General features: G+C 40.2%; 1 protein-coding gene across 3 annotated transcripts; it reads right to left on the bottom strand.

The window, feature by feature from the left end:
• Positions 1 to 24: 24 nt before the first annotated feature.
• rab3gap2 (RAB3 GTPase activating protein subunit 2 (non-catalytic)) lies at positions 25 to 22,995 on the bottom strand. Of its 3 annotated transcripts, none has more exons than XM_042500236.1 (35): positions 22,611 to 22,995; positions 20,596 to 20,684; positions 20,295 to 20,412; positions 20,113 to 20,194; positions 19,793 to 19,840; positions 19,600 to 19,675; positions 19,334 to 19,435; positions 17,528 to 17,627; positions 16,924 to 17,022; positions 16,140 to 16,288; positions 15,231 to 15,310; positions 13,480 to 13,572; positions 13,215 to 13,354; positions 12,349 to 12,544; positions 11,990 to 12,133; positions 10,471 to 10,553; positions 10,299 to 10,363; positions 10,102 to 10,192; positions 9,838 to 9,959; positions 9,439 to 9,652; positions 9,080 to 9,177; positions 8,488 to 8,596; positions 8,236 to 8,396; positions 6,772 to 6,946; positions 6,451 to 6,627; positions 6,175 to 6,281; positions 5,826 to 5,892; positions 5,079 to 5,149; positions 4,568 to 4,603; positions 3,773 to 3,901; positions 2,933 to 3,148; positions 2,736 to 2,825; positions 2,402 to 2,626; positions 2,079 to 2,243; positions 25 to 870 (listed from the first exon to the last, which is right to left on the bottom strand). In XM_042500236.1, the coding sequence occupies exons 1-35, from the start codon at positions 22,717 to 22,719 to the stop codon at positions 718 to 720; spliced, it is 4,179 nt and encodes a 1,392-aa protein (XP_042356170.1). In that variant the 5' UTR covers positions 22,720 to 22,995; the 3' UTR covers positions 25 to 717. The 3 variants fall into 3 exon arrangements, with proteins under 3 accessions (XP_042356170.1, XP_042356171.1, XP_042356173.1); XM_042500237.1 differs by having other exon boundaries at positions 9,439 to 9,649; XM_042500239.1 differs by having other exon boundaries at positions 26 to 870; positions 3,827 to 3,901.
• Between the last annotated feature and the right edge of the window lie 379 nt (positions 22,996 to 23,374).

The following is a 23,374-nucleotide window of genomic DNA, read 5'->3' as shown; positions in this document are numbered from 1 at the left end:
TTTTGAGAAACCTCTTTATTCTGCAATGGAGGACTACAGAACCGGAGGTGTACAGGCACAGCTAGTACAGTACTGTCTGCATATATAAATAAAAATAAGGTCCATTTTTCTTTATGATACATCTTTTGTCCATGAGAGGGAAAGTGAGACAGGAAGGAGAAATCAGAACGTTGATATGGCACACAGTTTAGGACACCAGTTTCAAAGGTCAACAGATGAAATGAAAGTGAAGTGACAAAGAAAAGACATGCCCCATTCCTGAATAATCATCTTTCAGATATCCCCCAGACAATACTCTTTAATAACACAATTATTCAATATCATTTATGTTACATGCGCAAAAATATGATGGATTAAAAAAAAAAAAAGTTAAAAGCCTATATCCACTCTATATCACTGTCTTCTACAATTAAGTTGTGAGGACGATATTAACATGAGCTGAATGACAAAACGAAATCTTCATGACGCTGATTAAAGAGGATAAGAAGGCTGTTTTCATCTCTTTGACCGTCTCTCATATTCTGTATATGAGAAACACTTGCTGACACCAAAATTCAAATCCTCAAGTGCTACAGACCTTGTTTTGTTAAAATGAGGGGGTCTCTCTTCCTCAATCAGTCTCTAGAATAGTTTTTCTGTTTATTTTTCCTTTACTTACTTCCTTATCATCTCTCCATTTGCCTACAATGTCTCCACCCCCTTCCCCCCTTTTCGGGGTCAGTCCTCAGTGGTGAGTACCTCCACAGCCTCCAGCAGGTGCAGGGCCAGGCTGTACTGGGCGTGGTTCTCTGGCAGGATTTCAATCAGTCGGCTGACCAGCCTGCTGGTCTGGGGCAGGGGGACCAGGGGACACCGCAGCTCACTGGGGTCCTAGTTGGAAAAAAAAAGAAAGAATTACCACCTCTGCGCACCAAACAAGCTGCACTTCCATTTTACATCCACGTCTGTGAAAACATGGATGCTTCACACACACACACATCTTCAATCCGGCAGCACAGAAGACCTCTACAATCAGCACAGTTTCAAGATTTCAAGATTCTGTATCTGACTAAATGTCTTCTGTTCCTGAGATATGACCTCAGGAACAGAAGAGGACCTTTGCCCTTTTGGATTTAAAATGCCATCACGTAATCACGGTGAGATCACAGTGACCTTTGACCTTCAACCACTAAATTCTAATCGGTTCATTCTTGAGTACAAATGAACACAAGTGCCACATTTGAAGAAATCCTTTGACCTGTTTTTGGGATACGATGTCTGTGAGAATGAGACACATGCAAGGTCACAGTGACCTTTAAAAGTTTGACTGTTAAAATGTAATCAGTTCATCGTTGAGTCTAAGTGGACGCTTGTGCCAAATTTGAAGAAATTCCCTCAAGGCGTTCATGAAATATCGCATTAGCAAGAATAAGAGGGACAGACGAATGGACAGCTTGAAAACAGGCCTCTGTCCCGGGGACAGCTGCCGCTGAAGGCCATGAATACTGGACATTAAATTGTTAAAGAGGCCTTTCAGTGCAAAACTGTATGGCTTATAATTACATGATATCAATTTCTTTTTTCTTTGTAAATTAGGCCAACATGTCTCAGGAGTCACAGGACTTAGCATTTGTTCTGAGGGAGTTACTATCATACTGAGCGTACATCATGTAGCTGTTAGGGTTAAATCTGTATTAAAGGCAGCAATAATTTGGAATGGTTCTATTTATCATTGGCCTGACTGTGTTGGGTCGCCCTCGGGGGTCTCTTGTTTTTGAAAATTAATGTATGCTCATAGCATTTGGCTAGTTTTTTGCACAAGTCTATTTTTTATCATCAGTAATCTGCAGCCTGTATTCTCTCCTTTGCTAGTTTATTTCTTAAAGTAGTAACGTGCGAAAACATCCTACTAAGGGAGAACAAATGTTGCGCTTTTCAATCAGCAGAGGTAATAAATAGTAATGTTGCTAATTTGAGTATTAGTGGTTCAGGAAATAATGAGGTGAGACTTAATAAAAAATACTGGGTGCATACATGTACTTACTGAAATGAGCATCTACACTCTGAGTGTATAAATGGACGTTGTTTTGGTGTCTTACCATAGCCTTGAGCCATGTGCAGAGGGTGGGGGGCAAGCGAGCCAGCAGCTCCATGGCAGCCTGCGTCTGGCTCTGGCTGTGGAGCAGTGAGTAACTCAACCTCTGTCCGGTGAGCACCAGCAGCTGGGAGCCCAGCACATCCTTATCCTCCACCTCTAACATCACCTGGGTGATAAGATGCCACACACTTAAGATGAAAAGTCAGAGCAGAATGTTGGATTTTATGACTTACTGCAGCTCTGTGGTCTGCCTCAAGGTTTGATAAAAGTACTATTATCCCAGTTTTAGCTTTAGCGCTACTAGAACACCACATTCTTCCTTGCCTCTTCAGCCCGCAGGTCCAGGCCTTGGTTGTAGAGCTCGCAGACGAGGTGCCGTCTCAGGATGTCGGGGTTGACCTGCAGCAGGGAGCCCAGCTCCAGACACAGCGAGGGCCACCAGTCAGCCTTGGGGCCAGTAGAGGATTGAGGGGCGGCGCTGGTGTCGGAGGCTGAGCTGGAAGGATCGTCTATGGCTTGCACCCAGGCGGTCAGCACCCGGAGGAGGAACTGAGACGATGGGTATTAAGAGTGAGGGGGATTAGGGTAAGATGACGAAGCATTTGTTTCAAGAGCTTTTTATTTTCTATTGACATCTAGATGCAAATCTGCCTCTGACCTCTTGTCGTAGCGAGACCAGGCTGGGGTCCATGTCTCCACTGGGCATCAACTGGATGGTCGTCAGATCTCTAAAGAAAGCATTCTTACCCTGAACAACACACACAGACAAACACGTTGATGCACAAATAAATCAAGACCGCAGTGCTTAGTTTTTGTCAATTTTGTCAGTTTCTGTGCGTCGGTCCGTCTCCGCACCTTGCTGTCAAACAGGCTGAGTGGTTTGACCCTCAGACTGAAGGTCATAGCAGCATGTAGCAGGGAGGCTAACAGGCAGTGGTGTTGCACCAGGGGGTAGTGGACGCCTCTCTGCTCCAGGGCGAGCTCGGCTAGAGATGCAGGGCCCTCCGCCCCGCACCACACCTCCTCCACAGACAGCTCCGGAGCGGGAACCTCCTCCACTGCGGAGTCCGCCTGAGTGAAAAGGCAACAGAGGAGACGGTGAGGAGAGAGGTTTGTGTCCTTGTAAAGATTAGATGCTTCATTTGCATTATGAATGCAACTCGCAGCTTAAAAAAAGTGCAGAAGTGCAAAAATAAAACATGCACAAACCCCCCCGCTCAAAAATGTGTTTTGCTTTTCTCTGCTTTACTGTGTATTTTGGGTTTTTTTTTACATTCATCTGCTGAAGAGCATGAATGTGATCACCTGGTTTCTCAGTTTCACGTGTACATACGAGCAGCATTTTTGACATCATGACTAGTCAAGCCAATCACGGGCTGGAATGCAATGTACCCGGTTGTGATGTGAAAATGTGATACCTCCAGTGCAGAAAAACTGAGAAGACTTTTCAGTGAAGGATGCATTATATCTAACAGGTGACCTTTTGAAAAAAAAAAAACAAGATTTGCCTCTTCGTATATTCTAGACTTTTATCAGAGCGATAGAGTTATTTTGTGGAGAATACATATCAGACACAAATGCATCTTGCAAGCAGTGAGCTAGCCAGCTAATAAATCAAATGAATATGGAATATAAATGTTAGTAGTGGCAGTATTAAGCTCCTCCATGCTTTTTTTCTGGAATCTCTTTACTTACATAATAATCAATAAAAGACAAAGGGCTCTGATTTTTAACCAATACTCCAGTCACCTCCATGAGGATCTGCAGCAGCTGCACACAGCAGCCCAGGAAAGACGTCACCGCTTTGTCTCCCATCCCCACATCCTGCACACATAAACATACACCCTTAATATATGCAGATTATGTTGCAACACTTAACATCTGAAATGATCTATTCATAAATTAGGTATGACAAAACATATCATGATAAAACTGGCATTATATATTTTAATCCTTTGAAAACTGAGTGAATAGGGTTGATTTTTTTTTTCAAAAACATGGAAAGAAGACAAACAACTTAGGAGGAACTGACCCACAAAAATAGCACAAAATTAGTGAAAAAAGTACAAAAAAATTAAAATGAATATAAGAAAAAAAGAGCAGGGAAATAAAAATCAGCCCCAGAAAAGTAAAGTTAAAACAAAAAAACCTGAGAAATGCCCTGAGAAAAGTGCTTAAATAACAATAACAATTCAGTAACATAACTTTAATGTAGAATTATGATAATTATAAACAGAGTTAAATCAACTTTAAAAAAAAATTCTCAAGCTACTAATTTCTTGCAATTTGCAGGACATTTTTAGCCAAGTTGACAGCCTTTTTCCCCCATGTTTTCCAAAGAAATCAAATCAATTTACAAAGATTTAAACACTTGTGAAAGGCATCTGAACCCAGCACAAAAAAAATGATGTCAAGCAATTTTCAAAGGGTTAAAGTATGATATTAGTATTAGTATGATGTTTTAGAAGTTGTGCTGAAATACGCACTCACCCGTCGACATAAGCGATCTTTGGGTGCTTTCCCCACCTAGAAAAAGAAGTTTTTTTTATTTATTCACAACCTCTATACTTCCTTACAGATTGAACAATACTGTTCCACAAACACACACTGTTTACTCAGAGATTACCTTACTTCTGATATGATGTGCTGTAATTATCTTTCTTGCAGAAGTGATGTTGACTTGACTTTGTCTTTCTATTTGAATGAATTGGACTTTATGAGGTTTTTCCCATATTTTATATGGTATAATGGTATTTTTGCCATTGAAACAGTGTATATATATATATAGTATGTATTTTTGCTTTCCAATTATATATGTAAATCCTTAGAGTGCTGTTTGTCTTTCTGTGCTCAGTATGAGCCTGATGAAGCTGAAAGCGAAACGCATTGCTCCATTAAAATCTTTATCCTCTTGTTAAAGTCCTGTCTTGGGTGCAGTAAGTAGGCACAACATATGTGGTTTGTCTTTAAACACTGTTTACTGTTGCATTCGTGACTCTACCTTCTCCACGAGGAAGGCCGCTGCTGAGAAACGCTTGACAACGAACGTGCTCCACATCATTGCCGAAATCCCTGTAAAGGAAGAGAGGAGGTCATTTTTAGAAGGCGCTGATTTACAAAGTGGGGATGTTGACATCACTTCCAGTAATCTGGTTTAAATTGATCACTATAAGCAGGTAATAACTATAAACTTTTTATGGACTATTCAATTAACATTTGTTTACTTATGAAAAAGCAGTAATGAGGAGCTTTATGTGACCGGACATTATGAATCCACTTGATGAGGGCGGCTTTAACCACAGGTGCTTCCTCTGTGCGCATTACTTTTCTTTCTCCATCACTAACAGCCATGATTGTCTCTTGATATTAAAGTAGACGACACAAAGATAACGTGAGAAACGCCAAGTTTACCTTGAGTAAAATAAAAAAATAGATTTACTGTAGTTCAATTTTTTTCCCCATATATAATGTATGAAATAACCTTAAATGAACCCCGGGAGCAGACAACTTTATTATTATAACCAAATTATTTTAACAGCATTTAAGCGCCTGAACACTGTAACCATGATCATTATAGACAGTTTCCACTGTAGTGCTTTCTGTCTGAGGACACATTTGAGCTGTTATTTTAGGGCAAACCTGAAGACAATTACACTTTTTAACCCAATTTTAATAAAAACATTATTAAGCAAATTATAAATAATATTGTAATAGAATACATGCAAGCATGTCAAAAAGAGCCCCTCACCTAGTTGGATATGAGGGCTGGAGACCAGCTTTAGATGTTCCACAGCCCACCACAAGTATCGGCCCTCCTAGGGGAGAGAAGCCGGTGTGAGTCCAGATTTAAGAGCAAAAGTGATGGGTTTTTTATAATCCATACTCCTGGGAATTATGAAAACCATCCCATATGGTGAAACTGGCTTGTCGCTGCAAGAAGTTATAATGTAAACCAAATGAGCTGAAAGCTAACAGAGGAGGGGTTGTTCCCAAACTAAGAAAAATTAGCAAAAACAGAATTAAGATTAAAATAGGTTAAAAAGGCTATATTTATCATAAACACAGAAACATATGTGTATGTAAGTGTGAATATACACCTCGGGGTCTTTGTTCCACTGCACCACATACTCCCAGCAGCAGTGGGCGAAGAGCAGGTCAGGTGAAAGGGAGTGTGGGAACCGCTGGCACACTGCCACCAACAGCTCTGGAAAACACAGGGGACAGAGTTTGACTTGGATATGATTTGAGGGTATAAACAGATCCCAGTGTGTACGTTGGAGAGAGATAAGAGAGCTGATATATAATAAATAACCACATTCATGTATGTTAAAGGCCAACATTTTGATCATATATTGTCCAGTCCTTGTCCTGACCTGCTGTCCTATCTGTGTCCTCTTGGCTCTTCTCCTCCTGCCCTTTATCTCCCTCTCCGGCCGTCTGCTCTTTTTCATCTGCCTCCTTGTCTTCTCTCTTTAGGAGAATTTCCTTCAGTCGCTCCGGGGCCAAGCTGTGCCTGAACATCCACTTTGAGACGCTGTCTGCAATGCCACCTTTACACATACACGTGAGAAGATGTCAATAAAAATACAAGACAATCTGTTTTATGTAGCCACAACCAGAATACATACGATGAATGAAAGCTTGTCTATCTGTCTTTATTTATATCCCTGAGGATATTTTTTTTCACAGCGTACCTGTGCCTCCCTCCAACAGCGTTTTGATGGAGCACTGTGCAGGAGTGCCCCCTGCTGCTCCCTGAGGAGGAGGCACCAGCAGCAGAGTCTGCAGCACCAGCACATCCTCGAGCTGGCGAACACACACCGCCCACTGCTCCAGCTCCAGGGATACCGCCTCCCACTCCGACTGCAACTGTCACACACAGACGTGAAATCCGTCAGTGATTGTGGTTTTAGTGGTTATTATTAGGTCTAGCTATAGTACATAATAGTACAAGTACATAAAAACCCATTTTTATAGACTTGCTTTTAAGTGATGTGGTCTTTTTATTTATTTAACCTTTTTAATTTGTTTCATTTTCTTTTATTTGGGGTTTTATTGCTTCTGTTGTTGTTTCTGATCTGTTTCTTTGTATTATTTTATATGACTGTTACGTGCCAGACAGGGGCACAGTGCAGTGTGTGTTTTTCTCCCGTTTTCTCCCTCCTCCCTTATGTTATTTCAGGTGCTAATGACCTGAGTGTTTCCACTCGTGCAGTCCAGTTGATTACCACCTGTGCAGAGGGGCAGGACGCTCATTGGTCCCCTCCACTCCGACCTGGCCAATCATCCGTCAGCATGGTTTTCAAAATGGATCTCCCACAGAGTGCTAGTCTCTCGTTTGTTCCCTTTTTGTTCTGTGCCTGAGCTGGCTGTGTGTTTTTGTGACCTGTGACTAGAACTGTGTTTTTGCAATTGGTGAAAGGTATGTGATGAGAGGTTGTGGACTTGGGGGTACCCTTTACATTTTTTTACACACGTAGGAAATCTGTTTAGACACACTAGGTTATGTGGTTGTTGCTACCCCGTTTTTTGTTCGTGAAAGCTGTTCTTTAGAGAAGGGAGTTAGGTTTTGTTTTTCGTTGTTTGTTGTTTGTTGATGGTGGTTTAGTTAGGCCCCGTTTTGTTCTATTCAGTTCTTTTCTTTGGCACAACCACCTGGTCCCATCCTCTCTCACATTGTTGAGAAACCTTTTGTTTGGTCACCAATAAACTACCTTAATTTCCACTTCTACTGTGGTTCATCTTTCTTGGTTGTCGTGTTATTGTCCCTTTGCTTAAAGGGAACGTAACAATGACTTTGTGAACCTTTTTAAAGGTGCTATATAAAAAAAAAATTAAATTAATATTACAATTTATAGTGCTGTAGTACTAAATAACTTTGAAGTATATTCTCCTCTTTTGGGTTAAACTACTATAATTACTGTATGTCTTTGAAACATGAAACCAGCAGTCAGCCTTGGGGCCAGCTCTGGAAACCAGCTTCAATTGTCGGTTAAGATGTGGTAGAGTATCAATGTCATGCTAAAAAAAAAAAAAAACATGCAAAACACCTTTTGCTTCAAAGTCAACGCTTCGACTAAATGGTTCTTTGCTTGCCATAATTTAATTCTTTATAACGCTGCCTGATAAGTGCATTTGTGTTTATGATACCTCCCTACCTTGCTGTCAGCCCGGCTTGTGATGCTCGCCTTTGCAGCACGGTGAGCGACAAAAGCAGCCAGCAGAGCAGCGGCAGCATTGTGGGACTGAATGCAGGTACAGCGAACTTGCTGCCACCAGGGAGAGATCGACTGGGTGTCCCATGACTCCTCAACTGCACCTAAAGAGAGGAAGAGGTGGTTATTCATTTTTTTTTTTTTACATGGACTTTCATTGGTTAACAGAACGTACGCAAAGAAGTCGGCTCATACCTTTCATGTTGCTGAGAGCCATGAGTAGTGTGTGTAAATTTCTAACAGTTTCTTCTGGTTTCTGTAGCACCTCCTTTTCTCTTTGCAACCAAACACTTAGCAACAGAGACTGAAAGAAAGAGAAACAAGGGGGCTCATGTGGCAACATTCTCTTAAATTTCTCTTTTATATTTTCTCTAAATTTTCTGGTGAGAGAAAATAGAAGAGTCAACTCCAGATGCAGCAAACACTCTTGACCACCCAAATTTGCTCTTACCCTTATGTCAAGTCACATATTGGCATACATAAGGGCAGGTTTCGTACTGTGTGCAAAGACTCTGGTACATGGCCAGGCCAAAGAGATGACACCAAAAAAAGGCTGGAGGAAGCTGTTTTGGAGGGCTATGGGGTAACATATCCGTTCCAAAAACCATGAACTTTTTTAATATGAAATAACAAAACTACATATCATCACATTTGTCCACTTATTTGTCACAATTTGCCAGCTGTTTTACTTCCTTCTTTATCTCAGTCATGTCTCCACTAGCAAAAATCTCAGAGCTGAGCTAAAAGTCAGCACAACCCACTCCACCAGTCTTTTTCTCCATCTTACCAGTAGCTGCTGTGGACTGATGCCAGCTTGCTGCAGTGTGTCACACACTTTATGGAGTGGGCTCTTTCCAGACAGACACCCCCAAAACATAAAGTTCCCTGTAAAAGAACAAGAGCAAAATCCTCAGTCTGGATCTGTGTGATGTCATTAACATCTGTGTATATCACATATGGAAAAACGCAGCAGTAGTTTAGTCTAGTTTAAGACAAATACTCTTTTAATAAGTATACTCTTTATACTTAAGTACCAATTAATTTGACACTGTCATACTATGATGAACAAAATGTTTACATAGCGTGCTTGTGTAATTTTTTGAACATTATTTATTGAGGTAACTGTGTTCACATATGTTGCCATACCTAGCTGATTCCATTCTGCTTCAGACCCGCGGATTACCCTCAACTCCTCGTCTTCGGTGCACTCCATCTGGGAGAGAAAGGCTTGGGCAGGAAAAGGGGAGTCAGGTGAGTCCTGTGCAAAGGAAACACTGGGTTTCGAGGTGAAATGGGCGTAGCGTTGCAAGGTCGGACCGACACGGGACAACTCATCCTCTATGCCTTCTAGAGAGTCCTGCTGAGGAGATAATTCAAGTGTTTGTCATATAGTTATGTGTAATTACCACATGCAAAAATATTACCCTATTTGGTAGCTTTGCTGCAAACCTTAAAGTTGCCTAGTTTAATTTATGTAGCATTACAGTTTTAATTTTTTTTTTTTAAGCAAGCTTTTGGTTTGTTTATGCATGCTTGCCCTCTCACATTTTTAAAACAAGCTTCTGTGTCTGCAGCAGAGTGGAGTTGCTGGATGTCCATGTAGAGCTGAAGCAGCTTCATCTGTGAAGAGCAGAGGTGGAGTAATGCTGCATCTATTTCCTCTGGGTCTGAAATACAGAAATAAAAGAGAGTTAAGAATTAAAGAGAAAAACAATGCCATACATATGATATGCACAAAACAATTTACAGTTACAGAACTTCAGAAAAAATCTGAATATTTTTTTTCCTACTCATAAACTGATACTTTACCTTGCTGCTTCAGAGTGTCATATAAGGCGCATGTGATGTTAGTGAGACATGAGACGGGGGCGTTCTTATTTGACAGCAGAGACTCCAAAGCCTAAAAGGAAGCGTAAAGACTGTAGTTAGACTTTTGACTGTTACAACAGAGAGAAGTGTAGTCTCTGTTAGTGTGTGAGGACATCCGTACTGCATTTTGTTTATACCTGCTTCTTAATGGCAGGGTGTTTGATATCCAGCAGCACACCTTTGGCTTCGGTCTCCAAAATATCTGAAAAGAAAAGATGACTGAATACATGGAAGCAAAGATTCAGACTCTTCTCATCGGACACACGTACATCTATATCTCCATTCAGCTCTCACTCTTGTGTCTCTTACCAGGCTCCACCTCTCTGCTCCTCAGTAAAGCAGTCAGTCTTTTTAACAGGTGCATGTCTTTGGCTCGCTCACTCTTCTTGTCACTGAAATGGAGAAGACAGAGAAAGATGATGGATGGATTGGTGGAAGCCCTCATTAAAAGTTTGTCTTTAACAGCCTACAGAATGCTTGATGGTAATTTTTTTTTTTTTTTTACAAAAATAGAGATGTTTTATTTTCAAAAATGCAAAATAGAAAGAACCACTGCCACCCTTTTGGACACTGGGTGAGAGAGATCATGTACTATGTCAAAACTAGTGAAGTTTCGAAATACTATAAAGGGGTCAATATGGAAATTCTTTGACGCTTGGCAGCCTTTCCTAACTCACTTTGAAACTCTAACTGCATATAAAATTATTTTCTTGTGTGTAATATGTGAATGTATGTGTGGCTTAATAAAATCACCTTGTTAATAAAGAAAAACTGAACAAAGACTTTTGAGGTTGTGGCTGCAAAAGTGCAATAATGAAATTTCATATGCCATAAAATTCTTAAGTAGTATGTGTACATAGCTGAGGTACACCATATAAATGTGTACCTGCTAGAACTGCTACTTCCCACATACAGGGACTAAATAGTTCATGAGCAAATCTGAGTTTTCAAATAAAAAGTATCCCCACCCCACCTCTTGCAGGCAATCCTACAAGAGACACTTCACGAAGTGTTAAGAATTAGTTTGACATTTTGAGAGTGTTGGAATTAGGTTTTGCTGCTGATTGAGAAACTTCATTCACACTTATTTCCAGGTAAATTACTGAGATAACCTTTCTGGCGCTATGAGTGATTTTCATTATTCACACATACAGTCCAATCAAGAAAATGTTCATCTTGTGCCATAATGCTGGAATAGGTTGAGTCCAGCTGTAGGTAGTAATCCAACAGAAGAAGAAAAAGATGGGGGGGCAAGGCTGGATACATGTGCATGTTAGAGGACGTCTTCCATTATTTTCTGGAACACTGCAGGCGAGGAGCTGTAGTGTGATTAATTATTCAGCAAGTTTGCAAGACAAATGATAATTTTCACCCTTGAAAGCATTGACGTGAATGCTAGACTGGAAACAAGTCGCTGATTCAAATTTGTCATCAGAGGAGTCTTGTGATTGGTTTCACTCGCTCCACATGAAAGCACCTTCTGTAAGATAGTCGTAACCTTTTACATGCTTGTTCCTGCAAATCAGCAGCAGCAGCATTTTCTCTGAAATGTTATTAGGCATTGAGGTGGGAAATTGGTGGTTCAGAATTCTCTGAATATGGATCCCTGCACATGACCCCATGCAAGACATGTTCCTGAAGATATCAGGGATAGAATACATGTTTGAAAGGGGCTTTATAATCTGAAAACCTCCTTTAAAACAATTGAGATACAGTATAACGTGCTAATTAGTGTGTTTCAGCAGCGCTGGACTTTTCCTTTAAAAATGCCTGCATGGCAAACAGTTGATCTACAGTATCTCTTAGGTTAATGTATGTGTTTACCAACCTGAGGGCCAGGTGGAAGGGGATGTTCACTGTCCTCAGCGCTCCGGTGATGGGGTCCAGAAGACACACCTGCTGTGTGTGGAGCTGCCAGCCCTGACTGGTCACACTGTTCACCCCCATCAGACGGTAGCCAGCATAAAGCAACCTGGAAGTGACAAACACACCAGACAATATTCTTAATGTATTTTATTTTATGTGCTCTTCCCCAGTTTGTCTATCTTTGAGTGTCCCAGTGTCCAGTATCTGCTTTTGTGGTATGCTATATATAAGAAATTACAGGTGCTGCTTTGTTTGTGATGCTTTCGATGCTATCTGTACGAAAAAGTAAACACCTTCATTTTTAGAGTGCATTGTTCATACCTGCAGTGTTTTCCCACAGTGAAGGCTCCAACTCGAGGCCCTTGCTGCATTGCCCACACCTCCAGGATTCCCCTGCGGGGGGCGTAGATGACCAGGAACAGAGCATGGCGTCTGGGGAGGGAGGCGGAGGGAGAGAACTCCCGATCACCTCGCTCCTCTGGAACCTGCAGCCAACCCAGCTGAGCATCTCTGTAACCTGCAGTTCAGTTGAATTAATCATTAGTCATATTTACATTACAGGGACAAACTTAACTTTGAAGCTGGATGACCTGGCATCATTCCTGATTTTTAGTAAGAAATAGAGGCTTTTAATGTCTGACAAAAACAGCATGTAAGGGTTCAATGCTTTGTGAGACTTCCTTTAGGGTTCTTACAGCTTAAGGCAAGCAGGATTTAAGTGCTTTAACACTTTTTATATGCCACTTAGAATGAAATTTAAGATAAATTTTACAGTAGCTAACATTGATGGAAAAAAACATGTACTAACATTAATTACTTGCGGAGAGTTTTATTTTCTTTTTCAAATATTTATTGTGACATAAAACATGATGCTTGGGTCTTTTTGAATGTTATCCAATTATTTGGGGCTTTTTTAAATGCAATGTCAGAAAAAAAAAGAATGAATCCCACCTCCAATGTCTAAGCATTTTTAAGATTTTTGAAAGATACATTTAAGCAATTTCAATGCCAATTAAGGCATTATTTTTAGGTTAATGAATTCGAAATCTTTAAAGACTTTTAAAGGATCCGCAGAAACCCTGTTACTTAATAAATCCCTTTTATTCTATGCTTTACAAAAATCCCTTCACAAATCCTCTATATTCACTTCTTAGTCCTTTGTCTATTGTTTCTACTATTCTCCTCACCTTTCCACATGCGAATGGCAATGCCCCTGGCCAAGTCCAGCAGTGTGACTCGACCAAAGTCATCTGTCACTCCAGCCAGCGTGTTGCAGGGAGAGAGACAGATGGACTCCCCATGGCGACGAGAGTCTGGCAGACCAAATCTGGCCAGAAGAGGTCAGATTTAAGAGGAAGGAAGACAGAAGCAGATTACCAAGCTTTATATTACCATTATTGATGAGGCCACGACAGGGCATTGCTGCATTAGTGTTAAAATATCATGAGTTACCTGATCCCCATGGGCGTTGCAGCTTCCACTTTGGGCTTCTGTTTCTGAAGAGCCTCCTCTTCATTCTTGTTCTTGTTCCAACCTAACCATCCACTGAGATAAAAAACGACAAGAGAGAGTGATGAAATGATGATGCAGAAAAAGCTAGCAACAACAAATAAGAAGATAACTCCATGTAAAAGAAAAGAGAAAGGATTCAGGGAGACAAGAGTAAAAGAAAAAGTAATAAAGGAGAAGAGGCTCCTGGCAAGATACACTTGAGATACACTAGGTAGAGAGTGAAAGGAGACTCTGGGGAGGATAAAAGCAAACACAGCCCCCCTGTATATGTTATGCATGCATTGAGCAGAGAACAGGATAGAATTTAAAGTATTGATTGAGTTGCTTCGTGCTGTTGCAGCAGTAGAGGGTTTTTGACAGTGCTGCATTTAGTCTTCAAGTGCGTATGCGACTGGTATTAAAGCTACAGTAGGAAAAAAACAACTATTTATCAGATTCACTGAATCGTCCCTTTTTCCCCAACAGTTATACATGAGACAGATAATCTGTGAAAGTACCAGGTTCTTTTGGCTCCTCTTTATGCTCCCTAACGGTATTTGCAAGAATCCACCATATCTGAACAAAAAAACAACAAATCATAGCCAGGAGGAGTCACTGCTTATGCACACGCTGCAATGCCAACAACAGCGTACACGGCAGAGATAAACTAACAAAACAAGACAGACATTGAAAAGCAAGTCAAAAAGAAAGAGTTGAACTGAGCCTGAGATCAAAGTAAATTGACTGGGCCCAAACAATCAGGCCCAACCCTGAATGAACCCGCACAGTTTCTATCCAAGCCTGACCCGAGCCTGACCCACGGCATCAGATTTGGGCCCAAGCCTCATTAAAAACCAGAAATTGTAGATGAAATAGACCCTTATTATATTGCATTTTAGGAACTATAAAACTAATATTTTTTAATATTAATACATGCACATCTCACATGCACACATGCACACTCTCTCTTTCTACCCGTTCTCCACATGCTCCACTGTTCCTTCACCTTTCCTCTCTTCCCTCTTAATTCAGTCCATTAAAACTCCTGCCAGAGTGCCTTTTAAGCATGAGACAGTTCAAAATATTTTTTAAAAAACAACATATAAGCAAATAAATGTTAAATTGGCAAGAACCTGACTCAATTCAAGCCTGATGGAATAGTGAGAAATTGCCCTGCTGTCTCAGGTCGGGCCCACTGGGGTTTGGGCAGTGGACCAGAGCTCTAAAGTAAACAAAAGCAGCTGTTTGGAGGTGGAGAAAGCACGAGCAGAGAGAGACTCCTCCTGGCTAAGATTAGGTTGTTTTTTTTTTTGTTCAGGCGCAGTGAAATTTTTGCAAATGCCATTGGGAGCACTAGGAGGAGCCTGATTTTTCTCAGATTATTCATCTCATGTACTACTGTCAGGATACAGTGACAGTTTCAGCAAGTATGACAAAGTTATTTTTTTACCTTCTGAACCACGCTATTTTTCTTTTAAGCAATTCATTAAAAAAAAAAAAAATAAATGTGGTTGTTAGTTTCATCATGCTCCTTTGGTTTTATTACTCATTCACTTGTTTCATTGTATACTGATTACTTTGACTAATTGCTGTGTGTTTCTGTGTGCTATACAAGTAAAATTATATTTGGAAAATCTTTGTTAATGCATGTTATCTTGCTTATACACACATGGAAGGAACACAAACACACACACACACACACACACACACACCTGGCAGCATTGAAGAGGGCTGAAGTGAGTTTACTGGCCACAGCCAGAGCCACGTGAGAGAGCAGAGGCTGGGAGCTTCCCTACAGACAGAAAGAGACAACAAAAAACTCAATTTACTCTCTGAAAATTCATTCTTTGGTTGATTCTAACGTCTTGCACTATCCCTTGAGGGTGATTCTAAACCAGTTCACCCAGATCTCCCACTTCATGTCATGGATTTTCTTGAAAAATAAAAATATGTGAAAAGTACACAGGACCTTGCAAAATCCTACGCAGTTCTGCTGCAAATGCTTTGGCTTTTGAAGTTAGGCCCTCATGGCTAGAAATGAGCATTTTTGGGATCCTCTGTACGTCTATTCCGAGCCTCAAATATTGCTTTTTTGCAACATGAATTCACATAAAAAGTTGTTGCTGAATTTTTTTACAGTAATTAAAATCTCCTTATTATTTACTACTTTCGTGCAACCAAGTTTTGTATTTGTTACTACAATATAGTACTATGACATATCCAGAGTGCCACAGATCTTGATAAACATAGCCTTGGAGTGGAAAACCCCTCCTTTTAAATTATTTTGACAGAATATTTTCCCAAAGTGGATTACTTAAATTTGCTTGAAACTTCTTTCTGAGAAAAAAAAAATCATGACTAAAAAGTATCTGAAGCTGAGCAACAGGATTTTGCAAGGTCCATGAACTCCATAACAGAAGGTTTCACATGACTTTTTTCAAGAAACTCCACGACATGAGCTGAGAGGTTTAGGTGAGTTGGTAGTAAATGACACTTGTAAGTCATTTGCACCATTTGTGTAGGTACATGATAGTTAATATTTATTACCTATACAGTTAATGTGTACAGTAATTCTTATTGGGAAATAAACAGCCTGCTTGTTTCATCTTTCCCTCACTCACCTCTACAGCATAGTAGAAGCCTGTGTAAGGCCCGCCTCCCACAGTGACATACTGGCTCATGGCGGGGGGGCTGCCCTTGACTGAAGCATTAAACCCCCCCAGGATGGATGCATTCTTCATCTGGTCAAACACACACAGCGTCATAATGCCTATAACAGTAAGAGAGATGGAGAGTAGACAGGGATGAACAGAGATGTGGGAAAAGACAAATGATAAGTATCAGAGCAGTGAATTCAGTTGTTTCCTGTCAATCATTCATTTGACTTTTTAAAATAAAAGTCTTCACAGCATATGAGTCTACTGCTTTTACTTTATATTTATTATAATGCATAAATAGAACACATAGTGCAAAGGCCATTTTATTTGACACTTCCCAAAGTTTTAGTTGTAAAATTATTGTGAGATTTTTGTCAGTGAGTCATAAAATGCTTTAATACAAATTCAGCATCCACTCTAGTCACTTTAACCCTTTGAGGCAGAAGTTAATCAGAAGATGGGTAAGACACAAACGCCAATCAGTCCTTTATAAGGCAATACACCACTGGTATAAACAGAAATCAATTACTCTTTATAACTGAAGGGCAATTAGAGAGCACAGAACTCCACCAAGGCCAAATGCCCTGTCTTGCAATGTTAACAGAGTGAAAAATGATTTGTATCCATTTCAAAATTCAACAGGATCTTCCTTTGCCCATGCTTCACCCTTCACCCAAGTTTAATAAAAATCAGAACAAAGCCAACTGGACACATAACCTCCTTAAAGGAAGTAAAAATAGTCTCTTACCGACACTACTGTGGTCCACAATTGTGTCCATGTCCTGCAGACCCCACTTCTTATAGGCCAGGGGAGGAGGCTGGATCACTTCACTACCTGCTGCTGCCGCTGGATGGAAAAGCGAAGTTGATCATTTGGATACCAACATAATGAGCAAGAGATTTCATCATCTATAGCTAGCAAGCAGGCCTTGCATTCACTGTGCTTTCATAGTGACAATAATTAATTTAGACCTCAAAGCACATTCACACACACACCCAGCACTACTACTGTAGATGCCCAGAGAAACCCTGCAGAAGCTTGGCTGCTAACCCTCTAGAGACTGAGTTATAAGGAAGCACGTATGGCAGCGGTGCAGTGATAGTTGTGTGGATGTCTCCTTAGTACCTGAATGCCTTGTGGCAAACACTATCCACACAGCCAGCAAGTGAAGAACATACCTCTAGTTAACACACTGCAAAATACTTTTAACACTTTATTTCATACCTAAAATTTTACACTAGAACACCATGACTCATCCAATAATATAAACACACTACCATATGCACATACTGTGAATACTCCCAGTTAAAAGCAAACCCATACTCATAATTACAGACATGCTCCCAAGTACCTCTTGCCACCTGGTTCCTGCAGGCACGCAGAGACTGGAAGAGGCTGAAGCCATCGATGGTGACCAGAGCAGCAGGGTACAGGATACTTAACTCTTCATGCTGTTGCAGGATATAAAATCAATAATTACGCATTTGCTGTCAGATAACATGGTGTGATACTGTCAAAAGCTCAGGCAAAGCTAGCAGGTGAAACTTAAGTTTAAATCAAAGTTATTGTGATCACAAAAATGTATAGTTCAAGTATTAATACCCGCACTTAATCATACAGTTAAAGGAATCAGAGATTTACATTAGAACTGACAATGCTACTACGCATCTGCACAGAGACTGTGGGTCAAACACATGAGCTAAGAAGAATGTTGTCTATGGTTGGAAATATTTTTGGTAATATCTCTCACAATTTATTTGAAGAAAATCAACTTTCAACAACAAAGATTTTGAATCTCACAGTCTTGACTGAACAGGCCAAATAACTAATTTGTTCCTGAGATTTTAAACCTACAAAATCAGAATTTGGATTCTCAGGCACCTCAGTGTAACTGCGTCAAATACTAAATGTAAGAGGGAATGACTCATTTGTTGCACTGCATCCACTTTTGGTAATGTTTGATGTGGTATATAGAGTCTGTAGTATTGTTTAACAATGTTTTGTATTTATATGTATTTATGTAAAACGGTACACATCCTGGGACACAAAACACATTTTTGAAAATTTTCTAACAATAAAGCAATCAAATCAAATCAATATACCACTGTTGTGTCTGTTTGATAAGCATTAGGCTGTAACCAGCTGGTGGTTAGCTTACCTTCTAACAAGGAAAGGGAGCAGAGGGAAAACAGCTAGATTCATTCTGTTCAAACATAACAACATTGACCTAACAGCCTAAGAGCACCTCTAAAGTTTACTAATTATTTAATCAGTAAAGAACACAAAGAAAGACATGACACATTTCATGGGGGGCTATGTGCCTGTTGCTAGGCAACCAGAGCAGACCGGTACAGTGTCAGTACAGTAAGTAGCTGTGGGTATTAGTGTCAGAATTTACTGTGGACACCAACACCAGGATGCCAGTTTGCGGCCGGCTGGTATGCATTGCACTTATTTAAATTACAAATTATCAATTGTGATTCACCAACAGTGCACAGAATTTGCAAGTGAAACTGAAAGAGGACACCATGGTGCAAACATTTTGCATCTAACATCTGGTAAATATGTATTTTTAAGGACTGTCAGCAACAGAGCACAAATATGAAGAATGGGTTAATTTTAGTTGTTATAATAGCTTCTTGTGCCTGATTTACCAAAGGAAAAACAGGTTATTTAATTACACTATTTACCACCTCATGAAAGCATGTTTAACTTAGCGCATACAGCATAAAAATTATTTTCAAATCAAACTGGTTTGCGCCTGCCTTAGTAAATGAGGACTGACACACACCTATAAAGCAAACTCTCCAAAACTGTTAAAAAGGTAGGAGTCAGGCTACTACACCTCCCAAATATTAACCAAAGTGCTTGTCACACATCTACACAGATTCTTGTATTGTCATTAAAAATTGTTTCACCATGTCTTGCCCTGCACATTTACTAGAGAATATTTCATGTTTACAAAAAAATCAATATCCAATGATACCATCATCCATTACAATGTTTCACTGTGGACATCATTATATGCCAATATGGTAGATCTTGCCCAACCCTACTGCAGGTAGGTACCTGTTTTCCAAAACGTGAAACTATTCCTTTGAATTTAGTCATAACGTTCAAACACAGTTCTGACAGGAGGGTTGAGTGTGTGAATTACCTGCTCAGTGACTCCAGGATGGCGAGGGATCTCATATGTGCGACACTTGAGCCTCAGAACAGGGTCCTCATGCAGCAGTTGGGCCAGGAGGAGAACGCCGTTCTGGCAAGAAACAATCGGTGTAAAATTTAATACTGGCATTCATGACTATTTATAGGCTGGGTTAAAAGGTTTCATTTTTCTGCTGATTATATGAAAATGTTAATCAACATGCAGGCTACAAAAGCACTGTAGTGCATGAAAAGAGGATGAGATTGGTGAGGTACCTCGGTGTAGAAGCGGACATAGCCAGAAGTGAAACCAACAACTACACAGGTCCAATCGGGCCGCCCTGTGGAGCTCCTACACACACACACACACACACACACACACACATTGATATATCAGCTACAGACATACACAGAGGCATTTTGTATTTCCGCAAACATCTCCTCTGGTTTGGGCATAAGGAATTATTACCTCTTCTGGCTTGCCAGTGGTATACAGATAGAGCTGCTGACACACTCTCTGTAGTGAAGAAAACATACAAAAAGCAGATTTTTTGTTCACTGTAAAACTCTCTTTCTCTCAAAAACCTTACATGAAGCATTTATACATTAGCTCATGTTTCATTCGTTTCCCCACTGCCAAGCAACTATACCTTTTTTAATGTGACCCTTCTTTATCCCGTGTAGTTTCCTTATCACCCTGAAGTTTATTTTTCTGCCTGTAAGTTTCTTCTGTTTTGTTATCTTATATCACTCTCTCTCCTTCTACATTTAATCTAATTTGACTCTTACCCTTCGTCAGTGCTGAGGGTTCCAGTCCAAGACACAGCCAGGGTCATCTCCTCTCTGCCGCTGTCATCTGTACGCCACTTAGCTGCAAGAATCAATGCATATGAACAGGAATGTTTAACTCCTCTGTGTACTTAGATGTGAGTGGGTGTGTGTGTATGTGCATGAGTGTTTGAATATCTTACCTGAGAGAAAGACAGCCTTCTGCTCTCGGGCCACTACCAACAGGTCAGAGCAGGGTGACAGGGACACCACACAGTCCTGCAGCCAGGGTGCACACTGCCCTGTGGTCTCCTCTTCCACCTGCGGGACAAAGAGGAAAGTCAGAGGGAGGAGAGAGCTTTCCTTTGAATCTGCAAATGATGTGAGTGATGATCCCAGACAACAACTCAGATCAGTTTAACATACTGAACAAAGTTGTTTGCAGCTTTTGTTTCGTGTAATTTATTTAGCGAAATGACAAGAACAAAACACAAAAGGACAAACCGTTGTGGCAGACGCAGCTCCCTCCTCATTGTTCTCGCCACTGTCCCATGCCGAGTCCCAGTCAGAGGTGTCCCAGGAGAGCTCATTTTCTGTTAGGGAAAATCAAATTAATAGGAGTTAATTTGTGACATCTTGCTGATTTTTAATAAGACCAAGCACCTGCTGACAGGTTGTTCACATTTCAGGTAACTAACACATAGCAGTCCCAAGAAAAGTGACACATTTAAAGGTTATAGGGGTATAAAATGACAGGCTAAAGTCACAGCAGTTGTTCATGAAGTGTTAATGCTAACAACTAAAAATATTAACCTAACACAGACATGCTAATGTCAAGCTAAAAAACCAGAAAAAAACAATATGAAGGAGGACAATGGGAGTGAGGAACAAAATCGATACAACTTAGTATCTAAATATTTTTCCATGGTTATATTGTACTGAAACAGGGATGCATGGACTCTTTTTTAAATTAAGTATTAATATTGGGGCGGTGGTAGCTACTTTGCTAGAGCATCCCTCCTCCCTCATTTCATGTCTGTATTCATCTGTCCCATCAAAAAAAGACAAAAAAAGAAATCTTAAAAAAAAAAAGAAAAACTATCAGTATAGAAAAAAAAATGTTGGTATCCCACTAGAATAATAATAATAAATCAATTTGTTTTCAGTCCACTAGATACATTTTGCTACAATAAAAATTACTGAAATGAGATGTATAGATGCATATTGATAAATGTTTAAAATCACAATAATATTGTATTAAGACTTGAGCATTGCGTTACTTTTGTATTGTGGAAGAGGGAAATAACCTAATAACATTAAAGAGTGGGTGGAAGACAAAGTGACCAAACAAGCAGCAGTATCCAAGATTAAATCCTGTTGCCACGGACATTTATAATGCATTAAGCCTTGGTGCAGTCAGTGTGTGTCCGGGGGTCGATGTCATTGCGCATCAAGACTAAGTTGATGATACGTTCTGTATTAACACATCAACAAGAAAATAAGCCTTAAAATGGAGCATAAGTATAAGTGCCCTTTCTTTGTGCACATTGTGTGAATATCTGCTCTCCTCTGTTGAGCGTCCTGCGGTGGTGTGTTCAGGTGTCTCAAGTGGGATGACTCATAGCACAGAGGGCAGAAAGATTTCTCCTCCTCCCCTTTCAGTGCTCCTGTGGTACTGCAGAGGCTCTATCCATCATTCAAAGCCTTGACGTCAAATTATTTGCCTTTATTATTAAAGTCAAACCATTTGGGACTATTCTTTATTTATCAGAGGAGAGGGTGGCTCGGGTGTGAGGGTTTTTTTTTTCATGACTCTGCCCAGAAGTCCAAAGTTTTTTCCTCGAGCCTCACTGAGTGACTAAGGGGAATGCATTACCCTCCATCCACCATAAATAATTTTCTTTCTTTTTATAAATAGTCACAACAAATGTAGGTATTGGAGACAAAACAACACCAAATCAAGTAATTTTATTAACTTTTTGTTGTTTATCAAACATTGTTTGACCTTATGATCTATGGATGCAGTGCTGCCTGTTTTCAACAGTGTCTTGTAAGGTGTCCTTGAGTGCTTAGAAAAGAGCCTGTAAATAAAATGCAACATTATTTTTAGTATTATTATTATCAATATTTAATAAAAACATAGGGCCCTCCCCGGTACTTAAAAAAATATTAGACGTGCCCCCTTATTTTGCACCACCTTATCCCCTCACACAACTTAAAAACGGTCCCTTATTGTTATTAATGGAATATTTGTAGGATGCATTTTCGTCTGTTTATTTTGTTCTGCGTTTAAAAAAACAGACTTGGACGAAAAGAACTTGCTATGCATTAAGAAGTCAGGTACTTAGAGCCCTTCACTTCACTAAATCTCCCTCAACTGTAACCTATAAATAGTTCCCGCTTGCAACCTTTAGCCACAATTTTGTGCATAAGTGTTACGACTAGCTAGTTCCAGAGTTAGCTAGCTGGACTGTTGTCACCTGGGTCAACATTTAAATGCTGCATGCTAGCCTCGCTACCTGTTTGATTCTTCTCCTCCACTGGCTCAGTTTTCCGGTCCTGGAACAAGTAGTCCCGGACAGTTTTGAGCTCTTGGAGCCGACAAAACTCCAACAAGCTGCAGGACATCTCTCTCCCGTCCCGTCAGGACCCGAACAGCCAGGCAATCAGCCAGTTAGCTTGATTGCTAACAATCCAGTTGTGGAGGATCACCGTAGCTCAGCAGTTCGAGTCCGTTTGCAAGTCTTGCTGTCGTATTTACTTTATGACAGCCTGTTCACAAAGAAAATGCGGCTTTTTTTGTCCTAAACTGGCCCCTAAAGCAACACTAGCACGAGTCTGGTTGTCTTATATTTCCGAAAATTTGCAGTTTCCACCCTGGTCCAGTTGTGTTGATGACACATCGTTAGCATAATAACACTGAAGTACTTCCGGGTCACAGCTGAGTTCAAAATTTCAAAATAAAAGCGGGAAAATGACAGACAGGAAAATGCAATTTTATACATTTTTTTTTAAAATTTTTTTTGTTTACAAATGACTAATACAACAATTTGTTATAATAACGGCGCTGTCTTACAATAAATATAGAAATTACATTTTGGATTATCAGCGTTTGAAAAAAAGTGTATTGGTATGTTGTTTTCACCAGAGGGCAGTAAAGGAACTTTTTTCACGCGGCTTGCTTGATCTTGGGCCTCTTCTCTTTCCCAGCTCTCTCATATTTCTTTTCCATCAGTGCTCAGCTTTAGTTTTCTGTACTTGTACTAGAACATTTAGCAAATTT

The sequence above is a fragment of the Plectropomus leopardus genome, chromosome 14 (genome assembly GCF_008729295.1).
Source record: "Plectropomus leopardus isolate mb chromosome 14, YSFRI_Pleo_2.0, whole genome shotgun sequence".
NCBI lineage: Eukaryota > Metazoa > Chordata > Actinopteri > Perciformes > Serranidae > Plectropomus > Plectropomus leopardus.
This window is presented reverse-complemented; position numbering and strand designations above follow the sequence as displayed.